The following is a 24952-nucleotide window of genomic DNA, read 5'->3' as shown; positions in this document are numbered from 1 at the left end:
CCCTTGCGCGCACCCCGCCGCTGCGTCTGAACCCGTGCCTTTCGTTTCTTTTTTTTTTTCCCACATCCCCTTGCACGCACCCCGCCGCTGCGTCTGAACCCGTGCCTTTCGTTTCTTTTTTTTTTTTCCACATCCCCTTGCGCGCACCCCGCCGCTGCGTCTGAACCCGTGCCTTTCGGTTTTTGTTTTTTTTCCACATCCCCTTGCGCGCACCCCGCCGCTGCGTTTGAACCGGTGCCTTTCGTTTCTTTTTTTTTTTTTCCACATCCCCGTCCGCGCACCCAGCCGCCGCCGCCGAACTTTGATAAGTGACTCGGTTCACTTATCAGAGCTCTCGTGCCTGGCGTTTTTTCCACATCCCCATTCACACACCCAGCAGGCGCCGAACTTTGATAAGTGACGCAGTTCACTTATCAGAGCTAGGGCCTGCTGTTTTAGACTTTTCCTTTCACAGGTATTTTTTTTCCCTATTTGCTTTTTTTCTTTTAGCTTTTACTTTTCAGAAGTTTGCACCAAACACTACCCCCCCACACACGTACACATAGTTCCAATAAATTGCACCCAAGCACCATATTCACACAAAAAATGTCCCGTTCGTCCCGTTCGTCCCAGCAGCGCTATTCAGCAGAGGAGGCATATTCTTTTCTTGCCTCCGACACTGATAGCGAGGGAGAGGATCCCACATTCCTTTACTCTTCAGATTCTTCATCCTCTTCCTCCTCCTCCTCCTCCTCATCTTCCTCCTCGGGTCCTGCGGAACCGCCTCGCAGACGCCCCAGGAGAGAAGATGACGCAGCACCCACTCCTGAAGATGAACCAGCGCGCCCTTCTTCGGACCCCATATGGACCTCGCCCCCCGAAAATTACGAGCCACTGATTCCTGATTTTGTGGCAGAATCAGGAATCAGGTTTGACACCACCGGCCTCACAGAAATAGACTTTTTCAAAGTCTTTTTCTCTGAGGATTTTGTTAACCTCATGGTGGAGCAAACTAATTTATATGCTTGGCAATTTTTGGAGCAAAACCCCGTTTCATCATTTTCTAACTGGTCTCCTGTAGACGCAGTTGAAATGATGCAGTTTTGGGGCCTGGTCCTCCACATGGGGATCGTGAAGAAGCCAGAACTTCGGCAATATTGGAGTGTGGATATTTTATATAACACTCCAGTGTGCCGAATGGTCATGGCTCGGACGCGTTTTGAGGCCATCCACAAATTCCTGCATTATTCCGATAATGCACAGTGTCCCGCACGAGATGACCCCAATTTTGACCGTCTGTTCAAAGTTCGGCCGGTCATCGAACACTTCAGCAAAAAGTTTGCTGAAGTGTACGTGCCCAAAAGGGACATCTGTGTGGATGAGTCCTTGGTTCATTTTAAGGGGCGGCTCAGATTCCGTCAATACCTGCCCAGCAAAAGGGCCAGGTATGGAATCAAACTCTACAAGCTGTGTGAGAGTACCTCAGGGTACACCCACAGCTTTAGAGTTTACGAAGGGAAGGACAGCAGGATTGAACCGCCTGAGTGTCCCCCTGTCTTGGGAGTGAGTGGGAAAATAGTGTGGGATTTGGTGCACCCACTGCTGGATAAAGGTTATCACCTCTACACCGATAACTTTTATTCCAGCATCCCACTCTACAAATCCCTCTCTGCGCGAGGTACCGCAGCCTGCGGTACTGTCCGCAAAAATCAGAGAGGCCTCCCGAAGACGCTACTTGGGCAGATGCTCAGAAAAGGTGAGAGCAAAGCCCAATGTAGCGACCACCTGCTGGTGGTCAAGTACAAGGACAAGAGGGATGTCCTTCTGTTGACCACCATACACGGTGATGGCAGCACCCTCAGCACTGTACGGGGTACCTCTACACAGGTCTGCAAACCGGACTGTGTACTGGGGTACAACAAAAACATGGGGGGCGTTGATCTCTCCGATCAACTCCTCCAACCGTACAGTGCTTTGAGGAAGGCCAAGGTGTGGTACAAAAAGCTGTCGGTGTACATCGTACAAATGGCAATGCTTAACGCTTTCCTGCTGTCACGATGTGCACGCCACACCGATACGACGTACCTTCAGTTCCAGGAGGTAGTGGTTAAGGCCCTGATGTTTGGCACGAGGGAAGGAGCGGGCCCCAGTACTTCCGGAACTGAAGGTGCTCGTATTGTACCAGGTCAGCATTTTCCGGGGGTGGTCCCGCCAACTGGTAGAAAAGGTAAGCCGCAAAAAAGGTGCCGAGTGTGCTACAAACGAGGAGTACGCAAGGACACCATCTATCAATGCGACACCTGCCCCGACAAACCTGGCCTGTGTATGAAGGACTGCTTCAAATTGTACCACACCTCCATGCACTATTAATTAGGAACCAGTAGATTAGTTCCAAAGAGGGGGCACATCTAAGTAAGTTCCATGGGGGTCTAGGTTCCAAAATGATGTCACTTGTGGGTTTTTTTTACTGTTTAGGCACATCAGGGGCTCTGCAAACGGAACATGACGCCCTCAGAACCAGTCCATCAAAGTCTGCATTCCAAATCGTCACTGCTTCCCTTCTGAGTCCCGAAGTGCCAAAACAGTTTTTTCCCACATATGGGGTACCAGCGTACTCAGAACAAAATGGACAGCAACTTTTGGGGTCCAATTTCTCTTGTTACCCTTGGGAAAATAAAAAATTGGGGACTGAAAGATCATTTTTGTGGGGAAAAAATAGGATTTTTTATTTTCACGCCCGGGCGTTATAAACTTTCGTGAGGCACTTGGGGGATAAAAGTGCTCACGACACATCTAGATAAGTTCCTTAGGGGGTCTAGTTTCCAAAATGGGGTCACTTATGGGGGGTTTCTACTGTTTAGGCACATCAGGGGCTCACCAAATGGAACATGATGCCCGCAGACAATTCCATCAAAGTCTGCATTCCAAAAACGTCACTACTTCCCTTCCGAGCCCCGAAGTGTGCCCAAACAGTAGTTTTCTCCCACATATGTGGTACCAGCGTACCCAGGACAAATTGGACAACAACTTTTGGGGTCCAATTTCTCCTGTTACCCTTGGGAAAATAAAAAATTGGGGACTGAAAGATCATTTTTGTGGGGAAAAAATAGGATTTTTTATTTTCACGCCCGGGCGTTATAAACTTTCGTGAAGCACTTGGGGGATAAAAGTGCTCACGACACATCTAGATAAGTTCCTTAGGGGGTCTAGTTTCCAAAATGGGGTCACTTATGGGGGGTTTCTACTGTTTAGGCACATCAGGGGCTCACCAAATGGAACATGATGCCCGCAGACAATTCCATCAAAGTCTGCATTCCAAAAACGTCACTACTTCCCTTCCGAGCCCCGAAGTGTGCCCAAACAGTAGTTTTCTCCCACATATGTGGTACCAGCGTACCCAGGACAAATTGGACAACAACTTTTGGGGTCCAATTTCTCCTGTTACCCTTGGGAAAATAAAACATTGGGGACTGAAAGATCATTTTTGTGGGGAAAAAATAGGATTTTTTATTTTCACGCCCGGGCGTTATAAACTTTCGTGAAGCACTTGGGGGATAAAAGTGCTCACAACACATCTAGATAAGTTCCTTAGGGGGTCTAGTTTCCAAAATGGGGTCACTTATGGGGGGTTTCCACTGTTTAGGCACATCAGGGGCTCGCCAAACACGACATGACATCCGATCTCAATTCCAGCCAATTTTAGCTTGAAAATGTCAAAGGGCGCTCCTTTCCTTCTGAGCCCTGCCATGCGCCCAAACAGTGGTTCCCCCCCACATATGGGGTATCAGCCTACTCAGGACAAATTGGACAACAACTTTTGGGGTCCAATTTTTCCTGCTACCCTTGAGAAAATAAAAAATTGAGGACTAAACGATCATGTTTGTAGAAAAAATGGGATTTTTTATTTTCACACCCGGGCGTTATAGACTTTCGTGAAGCACTTGGGGGATAAAAGTGCTCACAACACATCTAGATAAGTTCCTTAGGGGGTCTAGTTTCCAAAATGGGGTCACTTATGGGGGGTTTCCACTGTTTAGGCACATCAGGGGCTCGCCAAACACGACATGACATCCGATCTCAATTCCAGCCAATTTTAGCTTGAAAATGTCAAAGGGCGCTCCTTTCCTTCTGAGCCCTGCCATGCGCCCAAACAGTGGTTCCCCCCCACATATGGGGTATCAGCCTACTCAGGACAAATTGGACAACAACTTTTGGGGTCCAATTTTTCCTGCTACCCTTGAGAAAATAAAAAATTGAGGACTAAACGATCATGTTTGTAGAAAAAATGGGATTTTTTATTTTCACACCCGGGCGTTATAGACTTTCGTGAAGCACTTGGGGGATAAAAGTGCTCACGACACATCTAGATAAGTTCCTTAGGGGGTCTAGTTTCCAAAATGGGGTCACTTATGGGGGGTTTCCACTGTTTAGGCACATCAGGGGCTCGCCAAACACGACATGACATCCGATCTCAATTCCAGCCAATTTTAGCTTGAAAATGTGAAAGGGCGCCCCTTTCCTTCTGAGCCCTGCCATGCGCCCAAACAGTGGTTCCCCCCCACATATGGGGTATCAGTGTACTCAGGACAAATTGGACAACAACTTTTGGGGTCCAATTTTTCCTGCTACCCTTGAGAAAATAAAAAATTGAGGACTAAACGATCATGTTTGTAGAAAAAATGGGATTTTTTATTTTCACACCCGGGCGTTATAGACTTTCGTGAAGCACTTGGGGGATAAAAGTGCTCACGACACATCTAGATAAGTTCCTTAGGGGGTCTAGTTTCCAAAATGGGGTCACTTATGGGGGGTTTCCACTGTTTAGGCACATCAGGGGCTCGCCAAACACGACATGACATCCGATCTCAATTCCAGCCAATTTTAGCTTGAAAATGTCAAAGGGCGCTCCTTTCCTTCTGAGCCCTGCCATGCGCCCAAACAGTGGTTCCCCCCCACATATGGGGTATCAGCCTACTCAGGACAAATTGGACAACAACTTTTGGGGTCCAATTTTTCCTGCTACCCTTGAGAAAATAAAAAATTGAGGACTAAACTATCATGTTTGTAGAAAAAATGGGATTTTTTATTTTCACACCCGGGCGTTATAAACTTTCGTGAAGCACTTGGGGGATAAAAGTGCTCACGACACATCTAGATAAGTTCCTTAGGGGGTCTAGTTTCCAAAATGGGGTCACTTATGGGGGGTTTCCACTGTTTAGGCACATCAGGGGCTCGCCAAACACGACATGACATCCGATCTCAATTCCAGCCAATTTTAGCTTGAAAATGTCAAAGGGCGCTCCTTTCCTTCTGAGCCCTGCCATGCGCCCAAACAGTGGTTCCCCCCCACATATGGGGTATCAGCCTACTCAGGACAAATTGGACAACAACTTTTGGGGTCCAATTTTTCCTGCTACCCTTGAGAAAATAAAAAATTGAGGACTAAACGATCATGTTTGTAGAAAAAATGGGATTTTTTATTTTCACACCCGGGCGTTATAAACTTTCGTGAAGCACTTGGGGGATAAAAGTGCTCACGACACATCTAGATAAGTTCCTTAGGGGGTCTAGTTTCCAAAATGGGGTCACTTATGGGGGGTTTCTACTGTTTAGGCACATCAGGGGCTCGCCAAACACGACATGACATCCGATCTCAATTCCAGCCAATTTTAGCTTGAAAATGTGAAAGGGCGCCCCTTTCCTTCTGAGCCCTGCCATGCGCCCAAACAGTGGTTCCCCCCCACATATGGGGTATCAGTGTACTCAGGACAAATTGGACAACAACTTTTGGGGTCCAATTTCTCCTGCTACCCTTGAGAAAATAAAAAATTGGGGACTAAACGATTATGTTTGTAGAAAAAATAGGATTTTTTATTTTCACACCCGGGCGTTATAAACTTTCGTGAAGCACTTGGGGGATAAAAGTGCTCACGACGCATCTAGATAAGTTCCTTAGGGGGTCTAGTTTCCAAAATGGGGTCACTTATGGGGGGTTTCCACTGTTTAGGCACATCAGGGGCTGGCCAAACACGACATGGCGTCCGATTTCAATTGCAGCCAATTTTAGCTTGAAAATGTCAAACGACGCTCCTTTCCTTCTGAGCTCTGCCGTGCGCCCAAAAAGTGGTTCTCCCTCACATGTGGGGTATCAGCGTACTCAGGACAAATTGGGCAACAACTTTTAAGGTCCATTTTCTATTTTTACCCTTGGGAAATTAAAAAAATTATTGCTGAAAGATCATTTTTTTGACTAAAAAGTAAAATGTTAATTTTTTCCTTCCATGTTGCTTCTGCTGCTGTGAAACACCTGAAGGGTTAATAAACTTCTTGAATGTGGTTTTGAGCAGCTTGAGGGGTGCAGTTTTCAGAATGGTGTCACTTTTTGGTATTTTCTGCCATATAGACCCCTCAAAATGACTTCAAATGTGAGGTGGTCCCTAAAAAAAATGGTTTTGTAAATTATGTTGTAAAAATGAGAAATTGCTGTTCAAATTTTAACCCTTATAACTTCCTAAAAAAAAAAATTTTGTTTCCAAAATTGCGCTGATGTAAAGTTAACATGTGGGAAATGTTATTTATTAACTATTTTGTGTCACATAACTCTCTGGTTTAACAGAATAAAAATTAAAAGTTGGAAAATTACCAAATTTTCAAAATTTTCGCCAATTTTCCTTTTTTTTCACAAATAAACGCAAGTAATATCGAAGAAATTTTACCACTATCATGAAGTACAATATGTTACAAGAAAACAATCTCAGAATCGCTAAGATCCGTTGGAGCGTTTCGGAGTTATAACTTCATAAAGGGACAGTGGTCAGAATTGTAAAAATTGGCCCGGTCATGAACGTGCAAACCACCCTTGGGGGTGAAGGGGTTAAACAACATGTCGGGTGTCCTGTAAGCCCTATTTATCACATACAATTGCGATAGTCTCCGAGGTTCACTCATCGACAGCTTGGGTATGTATTCCAATATAGACTCCCACCTATCATCGTCTATTTGCCCCAGTTCATCCTCCCATTTCCCCCTGGCCTTAATAGGGTAATCCATTAGAAAGGTATGTAGCAAATCGCCATATACTTCGGATATTGCCCCTTTTGTTCCGTTGTTATTTAGTATAAAGTCCAACATTAAATCCTTCTGGATCACTATAGGCTCTCTCTTTTTTTGTGCCTGAAATGCGTGCTGAACCCTTCTATATTGATACCACTTTAACCCTGGGAACTGGAATTCCTGCTGCAGTATATCAAAAGATTTAAGATTCCCGTTATGAATCAACTGACCTATCACCTGGTCTGTACTTACAGCTCATGTTGCATAAGGTACTCACCAGTGGTGGCGCTCCAGTCATTGCTGGTTTCCCAGTATGAGGTCACCAAAGATATGCTACTATCCAGACCCAGTTTTATTCTCAATTTCATCATAAATTCAGTAATTAAAGGGGCTGTTCACTACTTTGGCATTAATGACTTATCCTTAGCAAAGTTGATAAATATCAAATCTGTTGGGGTCCCACACCAATCAGTAGTTTTAAGCTTTGAAGGCGAACATAAACTGACTACGTAGGTGAGCAGCATAGTTCCATACACGGTGTAGTGCCTGATGATCAGAACTGCACCTCAGCTCCTATTAAACTGAACAGTAGTGTAACTTAAGGTCCTTCAAAATTCAACAGAGTCCAAACGTTGCAACGGGACGTGTCACATCACCTGCTGCTGGGGACCTCCAGGGTCAGGAGTGTATATAGCTATTGCAGGGCAGAGATCAAGTGGCTCTCAGATCCACAATAGTTCACCTGGATGTGTATTTGAGAACAGCCCCCCTACAACCCAAGGCCAGTCACATCCTCTGCAGCCGCAATCATAACGCCCCTGCCTAAGACACCGCAACTGGACGCTACATTCTGACCAGTGCAACAGCTCAGTCTGGCAGCTTAGAACAGGTGAAATATGCTCATCTCGCCTTATCACAGGAGAATTTAGGAAAGTTATTGCCAAAAAACTTACCCTAGCCTGGAGAACCCCTCTAGAAACAATATGGTCAACAAATAGCTCATTTATGACATGCAAAATTTTCTCTCCCCCCAACCCTTTGTTGTTAGCGTAAATATAAGCCGGTCACTTATCTTCTGGGTTTTCACAGGACCCACCAAAAAACAATGTCAGTCTGTCCTGTACTCTGGGTCTGCTGGACCCAGGAATATCTATCAGCATTGCTGTTATCAGTGAGAGGCTCTGATTGGTCGAGCTGTGGTAACTCCCGCTGATCTGCGCCCTATAATCAGGGCTTCTCGAGGATAACGAAAGCGTCAGTTTGCTGACGGCAGGGCGAGTAATGGATCTTGCTGTAATGCTCAGCAGCATGGAGCACTGCAAAAAAGGTAATCTATTGCTGCGTGCATCGGGATTATTAAAGCAAACTATCCAACATCTCCAAGTTTGAAAATAAAAAAAATAAAAATACACAACCTCACTTAAGTGCTGCCCCCAATTACTGCCGCCCTAAGCAACTGCCCTGCCCATACATCCCTCCTTATAGCCCATTTCTATAGCTAGAGAGATGCCATAGAATAAGAGAGTGGCACTGCAGTTTTTCTGCTCCTCTGGCAGTAGGGCAGATTTCTAAAACCCGTGCCATAAGAGCTGGTACTCAAGGCAAAAGCCGGCACAGCTAATTTGTAAGAGAGCTGAAGGGAAAATAAGTATGGTGTCATTACCAAATAATAACTGGTTTAGGGTGAAATATAAAAATAGTCTCGGTTAATTTTAGTAAGATTTAGATCCTATTATATACTGTCCTATATCACATCCCTTACTTAATGGGAAAAGACACGATTCCACTCTCCCGTAGAACACTGCTCCCAAGATAAAACGCTTTACCAGACCGTAAACATGGAGCTTTTAGTGCTGCGGACAGGGAATGTAGGGCAAATATAGCAGAAACAAAAACACCACTTAGTAAAAGGTTTCCATGAGAAGATGAAATAAAAGTAAAAATGAGCAAAACTATGAAATAAGTGGCATGTCATGCAGGTCCCAGACCCTGGGCTTCAGCTTGTTCGGAGCATCAAGGAGGGAGATATCCAACATTCACTTTGCACAGATGAACATTTTTCTAAACGACTCTACTGTATAAGTAAAGGATTAAGATGGCATACTGTTAGATTTCATGTTAGGCTATGTTCACACGATGCTTTCTTCTGCAGCCAAAACCTGATATCTTGGCAGTAAAAATGCAGATTTTGCCACTTTCTTGCTGCGTTTTTCAGGATCTCAAAGCTCAATACAAGGTTTTAGGCAACCAATGCAAGACACATGTGAAACCATAAAACATTTTTTGGAAAAAAGGGCAATTTGATAAAATTATTTAGTGGAAAAAGATTTTTGTGTCTGAAAAAAAATAGTGACTATTCTGAACAAAAAAGTTCATATGAGTTCATGAAAAAACACACAATTGCATAAGTAAAAACTACGAGGGGAGGGTGGAGGAAGAGTTGAATTGGTTGTTTAAATCTGTTTAATTTGTGACTATGTGTCATTTTCTTGTGGAGTTCTGGCTGCTGGTCTTTTTCCTCTGGTGCTGGGTTTGTCTTGGGTCAGGTGTTTGTATCACTCTTTATTAACCAGCACCTGCCTCCCATTCCTTTGCTGGACAACAGTTAATCTGCTTGGTTCTGCTAGCCTCAGTTTCTGATTTCTATTGGTTTCTGCGGATATCTCTGTGTTTTCTACTCAGGGCCGGCCCGAGAGATTACGGCGCCCTAGGCGAAACTATTTTGCTGCGCCCCTACTACTTTTAACATACTTCCCAACTTTTGAAGATGGGAAAGAGGGACAAAGTTTGCGCGCCGCGGCAAATTTTAGGCCACACCCCTGATCACACCCATTCATAAATAGCCACACCCATATCCACATCCCAACCACACCCATTTAGCACTGCTGATCACACTGTTTCATAAAGAATAATTATAAACAAAAAAATATGGCCACACAGTGCTCCATACTGTATAATGGCCACACATGATGCTCCATACCGTATAATGGCCACACATGATGCTCCATACCGTATAATGGCCACACATGATGCTCCATACTGTATAATGACCACACATGATGCTCCATACTGTATATTGGCCGCACATGATACTTCGTACCGTTTAATGGCCACACATAGCTACTCCTACACACGTGGCTGCGCTCCGTACACACGCGCTCCGTTCCATACACCTCGTACACACGCGGCTCCGCTCCGTACACCTCGTACATTTAGCTCCGCTCCATACACCTCATACACACACGACTCCGCTCCGTACACCTCATACACACGGCTCCGCTCCGTACACCTCATACACACATGGATCCGCTCCATACACCTCATATACACATTCAGCTCCGCTCCATATACCTTTTGCCTTTTGAAAAGATTTTTTATAATTTTTTCTATTTTTTCTCTGGCGCCCCCTTAGGGTCGGCGCCCTAGGCGGCCGCCTAGTTCGCCTATACGTTCGGGCCGGCCCTGTTTCTACTAGGATCGTCGGTGGGTCTATTCGCAAGGAATGTGTCGCCCACTCCATTGTAGGGTTTCAGACTAGTCATAGTGCAGGGTCAGTTTTCCCCCTTCTACCTTAGTCCTCTGTTGCAGATCCGTAACAGTTTGTCCAGCCAGAAAGATAAATATAAAAAAAAAAAAACCCTCCCGGATTTCTCCAACATGAACAGCGTTCAAGATCTTGCTCAGCGTCTGCAAGGGTTAACGTTGGAAGTTGCCAGCTTACAGCAGCACGTAAGTAATTGCCCTGGAATCCGCTCTGAAGAACCTAAGATGGGTTTGCCTGAATGTTTTTTTTGGTAAACGGCAGGAATTTTTATAGTTTAAAAATGCATGCTTACTTTATTTTCGGCTTAGACCCAGGTCTTCAGGGGCTGAATTACAGTGTCTGAGGATTATTATGTCGTTATTGCGAAGCGAGCCGCAAGTTTGGGCATTTCCATTGCATCCGGATGACCCTTGTTTGATGTCAGTAGAAGGGTTTTTTTCTGCTATGGGGGTATTATATGATGATCCTGATCTGGTCACTACAGCCGAGGCAGAACTCAGGCGGCTGAAACAGGGTTCTGACGACGCTGAGAGATATTGTACCCAGTTCAGATGATGGTCTGCAGAGGTCAGCTGGAATGATCCAACACTCAAGAGTCAGTTTTTCGCAGGCTTGAATGACAGGGTTAAATATTTGCTCATTGCATATCCTGCACCTGCTACGCTTGAGGCTGCTATGCAATTAGCTATCCAGGTGGATAGAAGATTAAAAAGTAGAAAGAATGAGAAGGCTTCAATTTTGCTGGAGAGCCCCGTTGACTGTGGGGAGCCGATGCAACTTGGGGCGATGTCCTCTCGTTCCCAGGAAAGGCAGAGAAGATTCTCTGAGGGGCTATGCCTTTATTGTGGTAAGGCTGACCATTTTATTAAGCAATGGACTCAGAAAAAGGAAAAGAGAAAAAAAAAGGGTCAATCAGAATAACCCTCCCTTTCGCGAGTTTCTTTTTCTGGTAGTTCTACCTGTCGTGGTCATTCGATTGATTTTCAAGTGATGGTGGACTGTGGTTCTGCACTTAAATTGATTGATCAACAATTTCTAGACAAGTATAAGATTGATTCTGTACCTTTATCACCAGGTTTCCACTCACTGTGTGAATATGGAACACCAGGAATCTTTAGATTTGTTTGTACTTGATAAATTGCCTTTTCCAGTTGTCCTGGGGTTACCCTGGTTAAAAATGCACAATCCTGTACTGGACTGGTCGTCAAGTACTATAAGATCCTGGGGTCAGGCGTGTTATGGGAATTGTTGTGATGTACACATTGCTGCTGTTGTGAAAAATGAACTGAAGCCATTCAGGAATTCTGGAAAGTATTTTCAGAAGTGGAGTCACAAGCTCTCCCACCTCAGAGATTAGGATTGCGCTACTGAGTTCGTCCCAGGTGCTACTCTCCCTAAGGGTCGTTTATTTAATCTAACGATTCCCGAGAGGGAGGCCTTAAAGGAATACCTGCAGACTAGTCTTGCCGCAGGTCATATAAGACCCTCTAAGTCTCCTGTGGCAGTGGGGTTCTTTTTTTGTCAAAGAAAAAAAGATGGGGGTCTTAGGCCATGTCTGGATTTCAGGGAGATTAATAAGATCACTGTGCGCAATCCTTACCCCTTGCCGCTAATTCCGGATTTGTTTAACCAATTAGTTGAAGCCAAGTGGTTCTCTAAGATCGATCTCCATGGAGCATATAATTTGCTGTGGGTTAAAGGAGGCGATAAATGGAAGACAGCCTTTAATACCCCGGAAGGTCATTTTGAGTGTCTAGTTATGCCTTTCGACCTTACAAATGCTCTGGCGTTCTTTCAAAATTTCATTATGACATCCGCGAGTTTGCGGTACAGAAAATTAGGTTTTTGGGGTACTTTGTTTCAAGTGATGGTTTTGAGATGGACCCGGTGAAGGTTCAGGCAGCATTGGAGTGGCCTAGACATGAATGCTTGAAGTCGATTCAAAGATTTTTGGGGTTTGCTAATTATAGAAAATTCATAAATAATTTTTCTGTTATCGCAAAACCCCTTACTGATCTTACTAAGAAGGGTTCCAATACTGTCCAATGATCCCCTGAGGCTGTTAAGGCTTTTGAGCATCTCAAGGAGAGGTTTAGCTCTGCTCCTGTTTTGATCCAGACAGATGAGACTAAGCCCTTTCTGGTAGAGGTGGACACCTCATCAGTAGGAGAGGGGGCTGTTCTGTCCCAGGAGGGGGGAGGATGGGGTGCATCCCTGTGCTTTCTTTTCTAAAAAATTTTCAGAGGCGGAGCTCAACTACAATGTTGGGAACCGAGAATTGCTGGCTATTAAGCTTGAGCTTGAGCATTGGCAACATTTTTTGGAGGGCGCTAGACATCCTATACAAGTCTTTCTGATCATAAGAACCTGATTTACCTGGATGCTGCTAAACGTTTGAATGCCCGTCAAGATAGGTGGACACTGTTTTTTGCCAGGTTCCATTCCTATGTGACATATATCCCTGGGACAAAAAAATGTTAAAGCTGATGCTTTGTCTCAAATTTTCTCCCCAGCGGTTAATACTGAAAAGGAAGAATCTATTCTGCAGAGAGGGGTGGAGGTGGCAGCATTAGGTTCTGAGTTGGAAAATAGCATTCTTAAAGCCCAGGATGCGGCACCAACTACAGTCATGGCCAAAAGTATTCACACCCCTGCAATTCTGTCAGATAATACTCAGTTTCTTCCTGAAAATGACTGCAAACACAAATTCTTTGGTATTATTATCTTCATTTAATCTGTCTTAAATGAAAAAACACAAAAGAGAATAAAGCAAAAAGCAAAACATTGATCATTTCACACAAAACTCCAAAAATGGGCCAGACAAAAGTATTGGCACCCTCAGTCTATTACTTGGTTGTACAACCTTTAGCCAAAATAACTGCGACCAACTGCTTCCGGTAACCATCAATGAGTTTCTTACAATGCTCTGCTGGAATTTTAGACCATTCTTCTTTGGCAAACTGCTCCAGGTCCCTGATATTTGAAGGGTGCCTTCTCCAAACTGCCATTTTTAGATCTCTCCACAGGTGTTCTATGGGATTCAGGTCTGGACTCATTGCTGGCCACCTTAGAAGTCTCCAGTGCTTTCTCTCAAACCATTTTCTAGTGCTTTTTGAAGTGTGTTTTGGGTCATTGTCCTGCTGGAAGACCCATGACCTCTGAGGGAGACCCAGCTTTCTCACACTGGGCCCAACATTATGCTGCAACATTTGTTGGTAGTCTTCAGACTTCATAATGCCATGCACACGGGCAAGTAGTCCAGTGCCAGAGGCAGCAAAGCAACCCCAAAACATCAGGGAACCTCCGCCATGGTTGACTGTAGGGACCGTGTTCTTTTCTTTGAATGCCTCTTTTTTTCTCCTGTAAACTCTATGTTGATGCCTTTGCCCAAAAAGCTCTACTTTTGTCTCATCTGACCAGAGAACATTCTTCCAAAACATTTTAGGCTTTTTCAGGTAAGTTTTGGCAAACTCCAGCCTGGCTTTTTTATGTCTTGGGGTAAGAAGTGGGGTCTTCCTGGGTCTCCTACCATACAGTCCCTTTTCATTCAGACGCCGACGGATAGTAAGGCTTGACACTGTTGTACCCTCGGACTGCAGGGCAGCTTGAACTTGTTTGGATGTTAGTCGAGGTTCTTTATCCAACAGCCGCACAATCTTGCGTTGAAATCTCTTGTCAATTTTTATTTTCCGTCCACATCTAGGGAGGTTAGCCACAGTGCCATGGGCTTTACACTTCTTGATGACACTGCGCACGGTAGACACAGGAACATTCAGGTCTTTGGACATGGACTTGTAGCCTTGAGATTACTCATGCTTCCTCACAATTTGGTTTCTCAAGTCCTCAGACAGTTCTTTGGTCTTCTTTCTTTTCTCCATGCTCTGTGTGGTACACACAAGGACACAGGACAGAGGTTGAGTCAATTTTAATCCATGTCAACTGGCTGCAAGTGTGATTTAGTTATTGTCAACACCTGTTAGGTGCCACAGGTAAGTTACAGGTGCTGTTAATTACACAAATTAGAGAAGCATCACATGATTTTTCCAACAGTGCCAATACTTTTGTCCACCCCTTTTTTTATGTTTGGTGTGGAATTATATCCAATTTGGCTTTAGGACAATTCTTTTTGTGTTTTTTTCATTTAAGACAAATTAAATGAAGCTAATAATAACAAAGAATTTGTGTTTGCAATCATTTTCAGGAAGAAACGGAGTATTATCTGACAGAATTGCAGGGGTGTGAATACTTTTGGCCAGGACTGTAACACTCCGTATGGCCTGAAGCCCTGAGGAGAGCTTTATTTAAGGAATGTCATGAGTCTTGTTTGGCAGGTCATCCAGGGATTGCCGAAACAAGAAAGTTGATCAGTCGGAGTTTCTGGTGGCCGGGGTGGCTAAGAGAAATTGTCAAGTGGGTGTGTCAGTGTACAGTGTGCGCTAGGTCTAAGGCTTCTCATTCTCTGGCGGCAGGGTTGTTTTGCCAGTTAGAGGTTCCTAGTTTTCCATGGACGCATCTTTCAATGGATTTTATCACCGACCTGCCAGTCTCCGAGGGTTTTTCTGTTATCTTGGTCGTTGTGGATCAGTTTAGTAAGATGTGTCATCTGGTCCCGTTCAATAAATTACCCTGCGCTAAGACACTTGCCAGGGCATTTGTGAAAGAGTGACCGACTCCATGGTGTTCCCACAGACATTGTCACCGATAGGGGACCACAGTTTGTGGCTCACTTTTAGCATGCCTTTTGTGACAGACATAAATTTGTCATTTTCATTGGGCTATTATTCGCAGTCCAATGGACAGACCGAGAGGAAGAACCAGGACGTTGAGCAGTTTTTGAGATGTTTTGTAGCGGGCACTCAGGAGATGTGGTCGGAATATCTACCATTAGCTGAGTTTGCTCTCAATAATCATACGTCTTCTTCGGCTGGGTGTTCTCCTTTCTTTTGATGTACTGGGAAGAATCCATCTTTCGGTCCTTTTTCGAGGATTGCGGTGGCGGTGCCTGAGGAGTAGAGTTTTTCTGGAAATTTGGAAAGGGTTTGGACCAGTGTGCGCCATAATCTTCAACAGGCTAATAGGAGGTTTAAGAATTTTTTTGACAAGAGAAGAATGGAGGCGAGGTTTGTTGTTTTGGACATGGTTTGGTTGTCCTCTAGGAATCTGCATTTGAAGATCCCTTCTAAAAAGTTGGGGCCGACGTTTGTAGGACCTTTTAAAGTGGTTCACATTGTCAACTCGGCAGCGGTGAGATTAGACATTCCTTCTTCCTGGATACAGTATCTTGTGTCCTGGAAGGGTTTCGGTCCCGAGGACAATTCCTGGGTGAAAGCTGTGGACGTCTCAGCCTCAAGGTTAATGAAGGCTTTTTACAGGAGATTTGCAAATAAGGCCCAGCCTAGAGGATCCAGGGGATCCTCTTTAAAGGGACTCTGTCACCTGAATTTGGAGGGAGCAATTTTCAGCCATAGGGGCGGGGTTTTCGGGTGTTTGATTCACCCTTTCCTTACCCGCTGGCTGCATGCTGGCTGCAATATTGGATTGAAGTTCATTCTCTGTCCTCTGTAGTACATGCCTGCACAAGGCAATCTTGCCTTACGCAGGCGTGTACTATGGAGGACAGAAAATGAACTTCAATCCAATATTGCAGCCAGCATGCAGCCAGCAGGTAAGGAAAGGGTGAATCAAACACCCGAAAACCCCGCCCCTATGGCTGAAAATTGTTCCCTCCAAATTCAGGTGACAGAGTCCCTTTAGAGGGGAGGTACTGTCAGAATCTGTTTAGTTTGTGACTATCCGCCATTTTCTTGTAGAGTTCTGGCTGCTGGTCTTTTTCCTCTGGTGCTGGGTTTGTCTTGGGTCAGGTGTTTGTGTCACTCTTTATTAACCAGCACCTGCCTCCCATTCCTTCCTGGACAACAGTGTTAATCTGCTTGAGCTCTAGCTTGGTGCTTTTCTTTGTGTTCTGTGTGTGCTATTTGTGCAGTGCTGGTACCTCTGGTTCTGCTAGCCTCAGTTTCTGTTTTCTATTGGTTTCTGCGGACTTCTCTATGTTTTCTACTAGGAGGTGACCAGTTTTTGTACCCAGTCCTTAGTTCCTTTAGGGAACCCCTTCCCCTTATCTATAGGTCTTCGCTTGAGATTAACCTAGGATCGTCGGTGGGTCTATTCGCAAGGAATGGGTCGCCCACTCCTTCGTAGGGTTTCAGCCTAGTCATAGTGCAGGGTCTGTTTTCCCCCTTCTACCTTAGTCCTGTGTTGCAGATCCGTAACATTGGTAGAGAATAGTTCACCTAAGACATCACCAGAGCATTTCCTAGGTTGCTTACTTTCACACATTGGTCAGGGCTGGTGAGTTGGTCAGGCATTGTTTAATTTCACAAATTGGTCAAGTATTGCTTACTTTTTCACATATCACTAATTTAGTAAAGCTGTACTAATCCTAACTGCCTTTCTCAGGTGAGGAGACCAAGACATTTTGGTTGAAACTTGAGAAAAATCACAAAAATAAATAGGTTTCACATCCTGCTATACTTACTTTTTTATCACTAAAAACACTGCAAAAACTGATGGCAATGTTTTTGACGCGTTTTAGCACTTACTCATTGCTTTCTGTGGGTGAAAAAAGGCTTCAAAAACGCTGAAAGAATTGACATGCTGCAGTTTTTTTTAAAAAAAGCAGCCGTTTTCCTATTCAGTGAAGAAAAAAAACAAAATGTGTATGAGATTTCTGAAATCTCAGATTTTGCTAGTACTAAAAAGCTGCTTTTAATTTTCCAAAAAAAACACAACGTGTGAACTTAGCCTTAGGATGCTTTTTGTGGACTTCAGCTTGTCTCATGCCAACACTGTTTATTTTGGACATTCCTTGGCATTTCTGCCATTACGCTGATTTATATATTCATTTGTCCCATTTGTTAACCTGATTCTGTTGCTCAATCTGTTGGCTATGCACAAGACCAGTCTTTATTCAGCAATTTGATGGTGTTATGACAATCAGGTACATGCTGATATTTGTCCTTATTTCGCTTGAAGACTACAGTGTGTCACCATTACCCATCTAAAAAGTGCCCATAAACCTCACATAGCTATCTCCATCGTATATATACATTCAGATTACTCAAGTGTTTGTGTTTTTAGTATGGAGAAGGGGTAAGCTTTTGACAGAGTCCTCTGGAAGTAACTTATCTAGCGGAATTAAAGGGAACCTGTCACCAGGATTAACACTGTTGACCTGCAGATATAGGGTTAATCTGCAGGTTAACTGCGTTATGATGCTGTCTGGTGCCTGCATGCTGAGGAATGCAGCTGGGAGAAAACGATCTTTATGCCCCCCGCCAGCAATCGGTATCCAGTCCTGGGAGCGGCGCCGGTTCATTCACTGCGCTGAGTATAGAGAGCGGCGCTGTAACCGCACACCTGGCCCTGACTGGCAGTCGGCCTCAATGCAGAGCGAGTGTCAGTGTGTCAGTCAGGGCTGGGGGTGAGGTTACAGTGCCGCTCTCTATACTCAGCACAGTGACTGAACCAGCACCCCCCCCCCCCCCCCGAGGACTGAACACCGAATCGTGGCGAGGAGTATAAAGATCATTTCCTTCCTGTTGCTACGTGAAGGATATGAAGTGAAAAAGACGTGAAGTTATGGAATATAGTAAGAAAAGGCCAAGTGACCACTCCTGCATTTTTTTTTTTTTGGGGGGGGGGTTGTTCTTCATTTCAGCGCTTGAGTGGTGCCAGTAATGTAAGTTCCCTAACACTAGCAATATGCTTACCAGCCGCCGCCTTCCCGGCACCACTTCACTCCCCCTTCATTTTGTGACCGCAGCTTCTGACAGACCGGAAGTCAGAGACACCGGTCACAACCTCTCAGTGTAAGTCTAGAAGAGCCTCGTTCTGGCTGTTAGACTTACATTGAGGAGCGATTTCCTGAACACCCAGCAAACACTGGAGCGATCCAGGAGGTCACAAACAGCTGGAGATCGGCCAAATCAGAGCTGCTATCAGATTCAGCATAATATTAGGGGATAGTCTTTTGCATTTAAGACTAGCAATACCAGTTTTCATAACCTCCAAAATCTGCTTCCCATGGGAAAGAATTGTTTTGCTACTTTTATCAGTGGAAATACTCAAGTAAAATGTAAATCCACTTTCATATGAAAATTATCAGTGTAGGACTCTGCAGTATAATAGTTTTTTCTAAATCCCTCTATTGATTTCTGCAGGTAACTTGCAATATGGACCACCAGGAGTCTGTGCCGGGGGCTACACTGAACTAAGCGGCATACCGAGTATCACCCTCAGCTGCCATGTTCATTGGAGGAGTGCACATTGTAAAATCCTGAGACGCTACCCTAGTAGCAAGAAAAGGACGCTACAGAGTTTAGTGAAGGATTTCAGATGGTCAGTACTGCAAGTTATCAGCTATACTCACTAATCAAGTGATCTAGAATAAAAGATGATTCTGGAGAGTCTTATACTGTAATTATTTTATTGTGAAAGTGGCAGCAGACTAAGGAGAATGGGACATACTGTATATTGAATAGCACTAAGACACGTGCATGGTCTGTCTGTATAGTGGGAACTAACAGAATAAAAGCTAAATTAGAGATAAAGTGTGCTTAAAAAAAAAAAAAAAAAAAAAAAAAAGGTGCACAGAAAAATAACAGAATAACATTCCCACGAATCATGGTGCAGTGCTACAGAGAATGAATGCTTTATGTTTCACTGTCTGTGGAAGCTGCAGTCATAACTAGAATATATACTGTTATAGATCATCATTCTTTATTTTATGACAAAGTGAACATATGGCAGAACAGCTGCAAGACAAAAATTAAAACATCTCTCCTGTTATTTACATCTGCAAAAATCTTCCACTGAACAATCACAAGTATCAAGAACAGAAATCTGTACTCACCCCAGTCTGCATCACTTACTCTTGCAAAAGAGCGATCCCTCAAAATTCTGCAAAATACAATTTTGAAAGTTTGATAAGTCTTATATGAAAAGCTGCCTACAGAAAACGGTGATTTATGGATAATGGATAATGTCAGCCATCACTCCCCAGCATCTCTCACTTCTGCATCAAGATGCCGAGTCAACAGGTGTCTGCCACCCAATCATGCATGTGTCCTATTTTAATGAACAGTAAGGTGTATAATCCTGACAGGCACCCAATGATGCTACATCGTCTGCACCTGATGATGACGTAAGATATGCCAAGAATCCCTTTAAAGGGAATCTGTCACCAAGTTTTTGCAATTTAATCTAAGAGCAGAATAATATACCGTAAGTCACAAGACCCCGATTCCAGGGATGTGTCACTTATTAGACTGTGTGCTGTAGTATCGATGCAATCAGCATTTTATCAGCAGGAGAATAACACTGTGGGACAACAGCTCACATGGCCAGCAGTCAGGCTACTGTGTGTGACCCCGCCCCCACCACTGACTGGCAGCTTGCTCACACTGCACTGTGTACACGGTAAGCTGTTAGTCAGGGGTGTGGGTGGTGTTATACGCAGAGCAGAAGACTTCATCAGAGCAAACAGGTATTCTATGATCACTACCCCAAGCAGCCCAGTAAGTGATACATCCGTGGAATCAGGCTTGCTTGCCCTACATTATATTGATCTTAGATTATATAGCAAAAAACTGCTGACAGATTCCCTTTAAAGAAGGTCTGTCACAACGTTAAAAATAACCAATTTCTACTTAATTTTATTTCCGCTCCTCCCCTGAATATGCATTTTTTTCCATGTTAATTCCGCCATACGGTTAAAGAGATATAAGTATTATACTTTAGTACACATTTTTATGTTTTTTTATTATTATTTTCTACAAGGGTGCGTTGCTCACAGGATGCCCTGGGAGGGCCTGTATTTAGGCCGTTTTGCATTATTAACCTGTCAGCAACACCCCCAGAAACCATAAAAATAAGCACTAAATAAAAAGGTCCATATCTTGAATTATGTATGGGGGTTTAAAAAGAAAAAAAAAAAAGAATGATCAGTACAGTAGTGGGAATAAGCGCATACTGTGTCTTCTGAAGGAATTCACCGCCCCCTTGGCTTTTTACCTATTCCGTTACATTACAACCTGGGTTTAAATATTTTTGTCATCCAATTTGCGCGTGATACATCAGCACTAAATAATGTAAGTTGGCGAAGTGAGAAAAATCTAGTCATAAATTATATTTATGCGATCAAATAGCAAAAGGGGTGAATACATATGAATATGCCAATTTTTTGTTATGAACCTCTAAAAATTTCTGGGACAAGCAATTACATTCATAAGTCACACGCTTAGGGCCAGGAAGCCACCTGTGTGCAGTCTAAGTGTCACATGCGCTGTCAGTATATACACCCCTTCTCTGAAAGGCCAGAGGCCACAACACCATTAGAAAGAGGCTCCACTAACGAAACAACACCATAAAGCCCAAGGAGATCTCCAAACAATATTCTGTTAATTTGAGGGGATTTTTTAACAATTTCTGGGAAGGGGATTATAGTTACACACAATAAGGCGAGTAATAAAACATAACAGAGTGATGTAAAACTTGTTCTATTAAACAAGTAAGAAGAAGAATCAACAGAGAAAAAAAAAGGTTAATGCAAGAGGGAAAGAATTGTGGAAGGAAAAGTTAGGAAATTTAGAGGGTAAGGCTAAATTAAGAAACTGGCATAGGAGAAGGTGGGATCAGGATGTCTCCAAACAGGTCAGGGACAAAGCTGTTAAGAAGTAAAAGTCAGGGTTGGGTTATAAAAATAATATATATATATATGTATATCTCAATCTGTGATAATCATCTGGAGCACCATCAAATCCACCATCAATTATATAGCATGATATAAACATACGTAGTCAAAATTGCTTTAATGGTCAGTCCTGTCCTAATCGATAAGTCTGCAGTCACTCGGTGTGACTTATTAATCCCCCCCAGCGCGAGCATTGTGCGCTGCCGGGATTCACCAGTTTCTGAGCCAGGACCAGAGGATCTTCTGCACAGGCGAGTCACTGTGACCTCCGGAGTACACGTTGATAAGGTGCTCTCCACACTTCCTCTCTGCATAGTCATTGCTAGGAACCATGTGTACATGATGATGACTATGTAGGGAGGAAGTGGAGAGAGCACCTTACAGGCGCACACCGGAGGTCACTGAAGTGGAAGACGCTGGCGCCTGCGCAGATCCCCTGATCCCTGAATGCAGCACCCACAGAAGGGAGGATGAGGTATGTACTTCTGAGGGTGTGCAGGGACATAACTGATGTGCATGGCAGGGGGGTAATATTGTAATGAGGACAGGGGGCAGGGATTTCTTACAGGCACCTCATGCCCTGAAGCCTGGAAGAAATCATTAGCATAAAGACAGAATATAATATTTCTCCACAACAAGACCATTAATATAAGGCAGACAGGTAGGACTAGCGTAACATTTCTATTACCTGTATGCCCATATTAATAGCTCATATACATCCCGGGGGTGACAGATTCCCTTTAATATATGGCTATGAAGCGGAGACACTCGGGTCGGAAGAGCTGGTCCCAGCTTGGACCGATCTGCATGACCCTTTGGGCTCCATAATAAACGTGGATGTGATATCCTGCATGTGCAGGGAAAGGGATATAATTTCCCAAAACACTCTTCCATATTATTAGGATGCAAGAAGTAGCGTTTCTCCTTGCGGAGAGTGAAATGTTAAGCATGTCGAGATGAGGAGACTTAAAGCTGCAATGCTCCTCTGGGAAATATGCAAATTGTCTCTTCAGAGAGGAAGAGGACTAGAACTCTAGTCCACTTTGCACTGACGAGGGGCAGTACCCCGAAACACAGTGTCTGCAAATTGAGATTCTGGTTTGGCTTTTATCCCAAGTCATGTGACAAGGCTCGTTAAGGGTCGACATTGACTGTTAGGATTGCTACTTCCAATAGGTGGCACTAGTTCTAGTGCTCTCTGAAGAGATACCGTTATTTCCATATTATTAGAAACATTAGAGAAAGAGAAGTCTACAGCTCTACAAGATTTAGAAATCAGAGGTAACAGCTTAAAACATTAAATACCTGAATTATACAGACTAAGAAGTAAAAATTAAAATGGATGTCTCCAGAGTAATTTAACTTTGCCATGGTAACAATTAACAGCTTCTAGGGAAGACCCAAGGGGGTTAAAAGAAGAACTTATGTTAAACAAAATAGTATCTAGTGCAGTAAGGTGATGAATTAAGAGTCAAGTGTATATATTTGCACTATGGATTTTTCTCTTAATTTTGCCTCCATAGCCGCTCATTAACTGGTCAGTGCACAGTAACAAGCTTGACCTTTACTCAAGGTATTGTGGTCAGAAGGGACCATCATGCAGGATACATACACTGTGCAACCGAGGCAAATTGGATACAAGAATTAAAAACAATGTTAATGTCTTGACATTATTAGAATGCCATTTTCTATGCAATAAATTTCGCATTATAAGAATAATGAATATGGTTCATGCCCTTTAGATGGAAAAACTTACAATTTTTGTGCCCTGGTGACTTCAAAATAGCACACTGGAAGGAAACCCATATATTGATGTGCGGTCTAAAGGTCAGTGGTCATGTCTGGACCACTCATTCATTTTATTAAAAGGGCATTTGTCATCAAAATGGCTCCTGAAGAATAATAGGCTTGGGCTGGACCACTGTTCACCACTGATGAAATATATAGTATACTTTTACAGTTATTTCTACTGATGAATAGCTGGTGGCATGTAGTCCTTATAGACTGGATGTGCTACACGCAGTTAAACATGCAGAGCTGCTTTGCCCTGTATACACTATGTTCCAAATTATTATGCAAATTACATTTTTCTCTGATTTTCCTAAATGGTCAGTGCAAATGACAGTCAGTCTAATAAAAGTCATCACCCGTTAGAGTATACATCGAATTTTATTGAAGAAACCTCCTAATGATAACAGTATAATCTCCAAAATGAATAAAACCTCAAAATGCACTGTTCCAAATTATTAGGCACAGTAGAATTTCTAAACATTTGATATGTTTTAAAGAACTGAAAATGCTCATTTGTGGAATTTGCAGCATTAGGAGGTCACATTCACTGAACAAAAAAGCTATTTAACTCCAAAACATCCTAACAGGCCAAGTTACATGTTAACATAGGAACCTTTCTTTGATGTCACCTTCACAATTCTTGCATCCATTGAACTTGTAAGTTTTTGGAGAGTTTCTGCTTCTATTTCTTTGCATGAAGTCAGAATAGCCTCCCAGAGCTGCTGTTTTGATGTGAACTGCCTCCCACCCTCAAAGATCTTTTTCTTGATGATACTCCAAAGGTTCTCTATAGGGTTGAGGTCAGGGGAAGATGGTGGCCACACCATGAGTTTATCTCCTTTTATGCCCATAGCAGCCAATGACAATGAGGTATTCTTTGCAGCATGAGATGGTGCACTGTCAGCATGAAGATGATTTTGCTCCTGAAGGCACGTTTCTGCTTTTTAGACCATGGAAGAAAGTTGTCAGTCAGAAACTCTATTTACTTTGCTGAGGTCATTTTCACACCTTCAGGAACCTTAAAGGGCCCTACCAGCTGGTTCCCCATGATTCCAGCCCAAAACATGACTCCTCCACCTCCTTGCTGTCGTCGCAGCCTTATTGGGACATGGTGGCCATCCACTACTCCATCCATTTGGACCATCCAGAGTTGCTCGACACTCATCAGTAAACAAGACTGTTTGAAAATTAGTCTTTATGTATGTCTGGGCCCAATACAACCATTTCGGCTTGTGAACACTGTTTAAGGGTGGCCGAATAGTAGGTTTATGCACCACAGCAAGCCTTTGAAGGATCCTACGCCTTGAGGTTTGAGGGACTCCAGACGCACCAGCAGCTTCAAATAACTGTTTGCTGCTTTGTAATGGTATTTTGGCAGCTGCTCTCTTAATCCAATGAATTTGTCTGCCAGAAAACTTCCTCATTATGCCTTTATTTGCATGAACTCTGTCTGTGCTCTGTTTCAGTCACAAATCTCATCAGAGTATGATGATCACTCTTAAGTTTTCGTGAAATATCTAATTTTTACATACCTTGTCCAAGGCATTGCACTATTTAACGCTTTTCAGCAGCAGAGAGATCCTTTTTATTTCCCATATTGCTTGAAACCTGTGACCTGCATAATAATGTGGAACATCATTTTTTAGTAGTTTTCCTTCAATTAGAATCACCTGGAAAACTAGTTATCACATGTGTTTAAGATTGATTTCAGTGATTCATTGAGCCCCGAGACACAATACCATCCACGAGTTTATTTGAAAAACAAAACAATTAAATCTTTAAGACACTTAAATCCAATTTGCATAATAATTTGGAACAAAGTGTACTGATCAGAC

At 43.5% G+C, this 24952-nt stretch overlaps 1 protein-coding gene across 1 annotated transcript in view; it reads right to left on the bottom strand.

Annotated features, from left to right (window-relative positions):
- The window catches only part of HSD17B4 (hydroxysteroid 17-beta dehydrogenase 4), a 412752-nt gene that overhangs the window by 290043 nt on the left and 97757 nt on the right, over nt 1–24952 (bottom strand). The window contains exon 6 of the mRNA XM_077290859.1: nt 19488–19534. Coding sequence (XP_077146974.1) covers nt 19488–19534 — 47 coding nt within the window. The remainder of the gene's footprint in view (nt 1–19487; nt 19535–24952) is intronic.

This window comes from Ranitomeya variabilis, chromosome 1, assembly GCF_051348905.1.
Source record: "Ranitomeya variabilis isolate aRanVar5 chromosome 1, aRanVar5.hap1, whole genome shotgun sequence".
Lineage (NCBI taxonomy): Eukaryota > Metazoa > Chordata > Amphibia > Anura > Dendrobatidae > Ranitomeya > Ranitomeya variabilis.
This window is presented reverse-complemented; position numbering and strand designations above follow the sequence as displayed.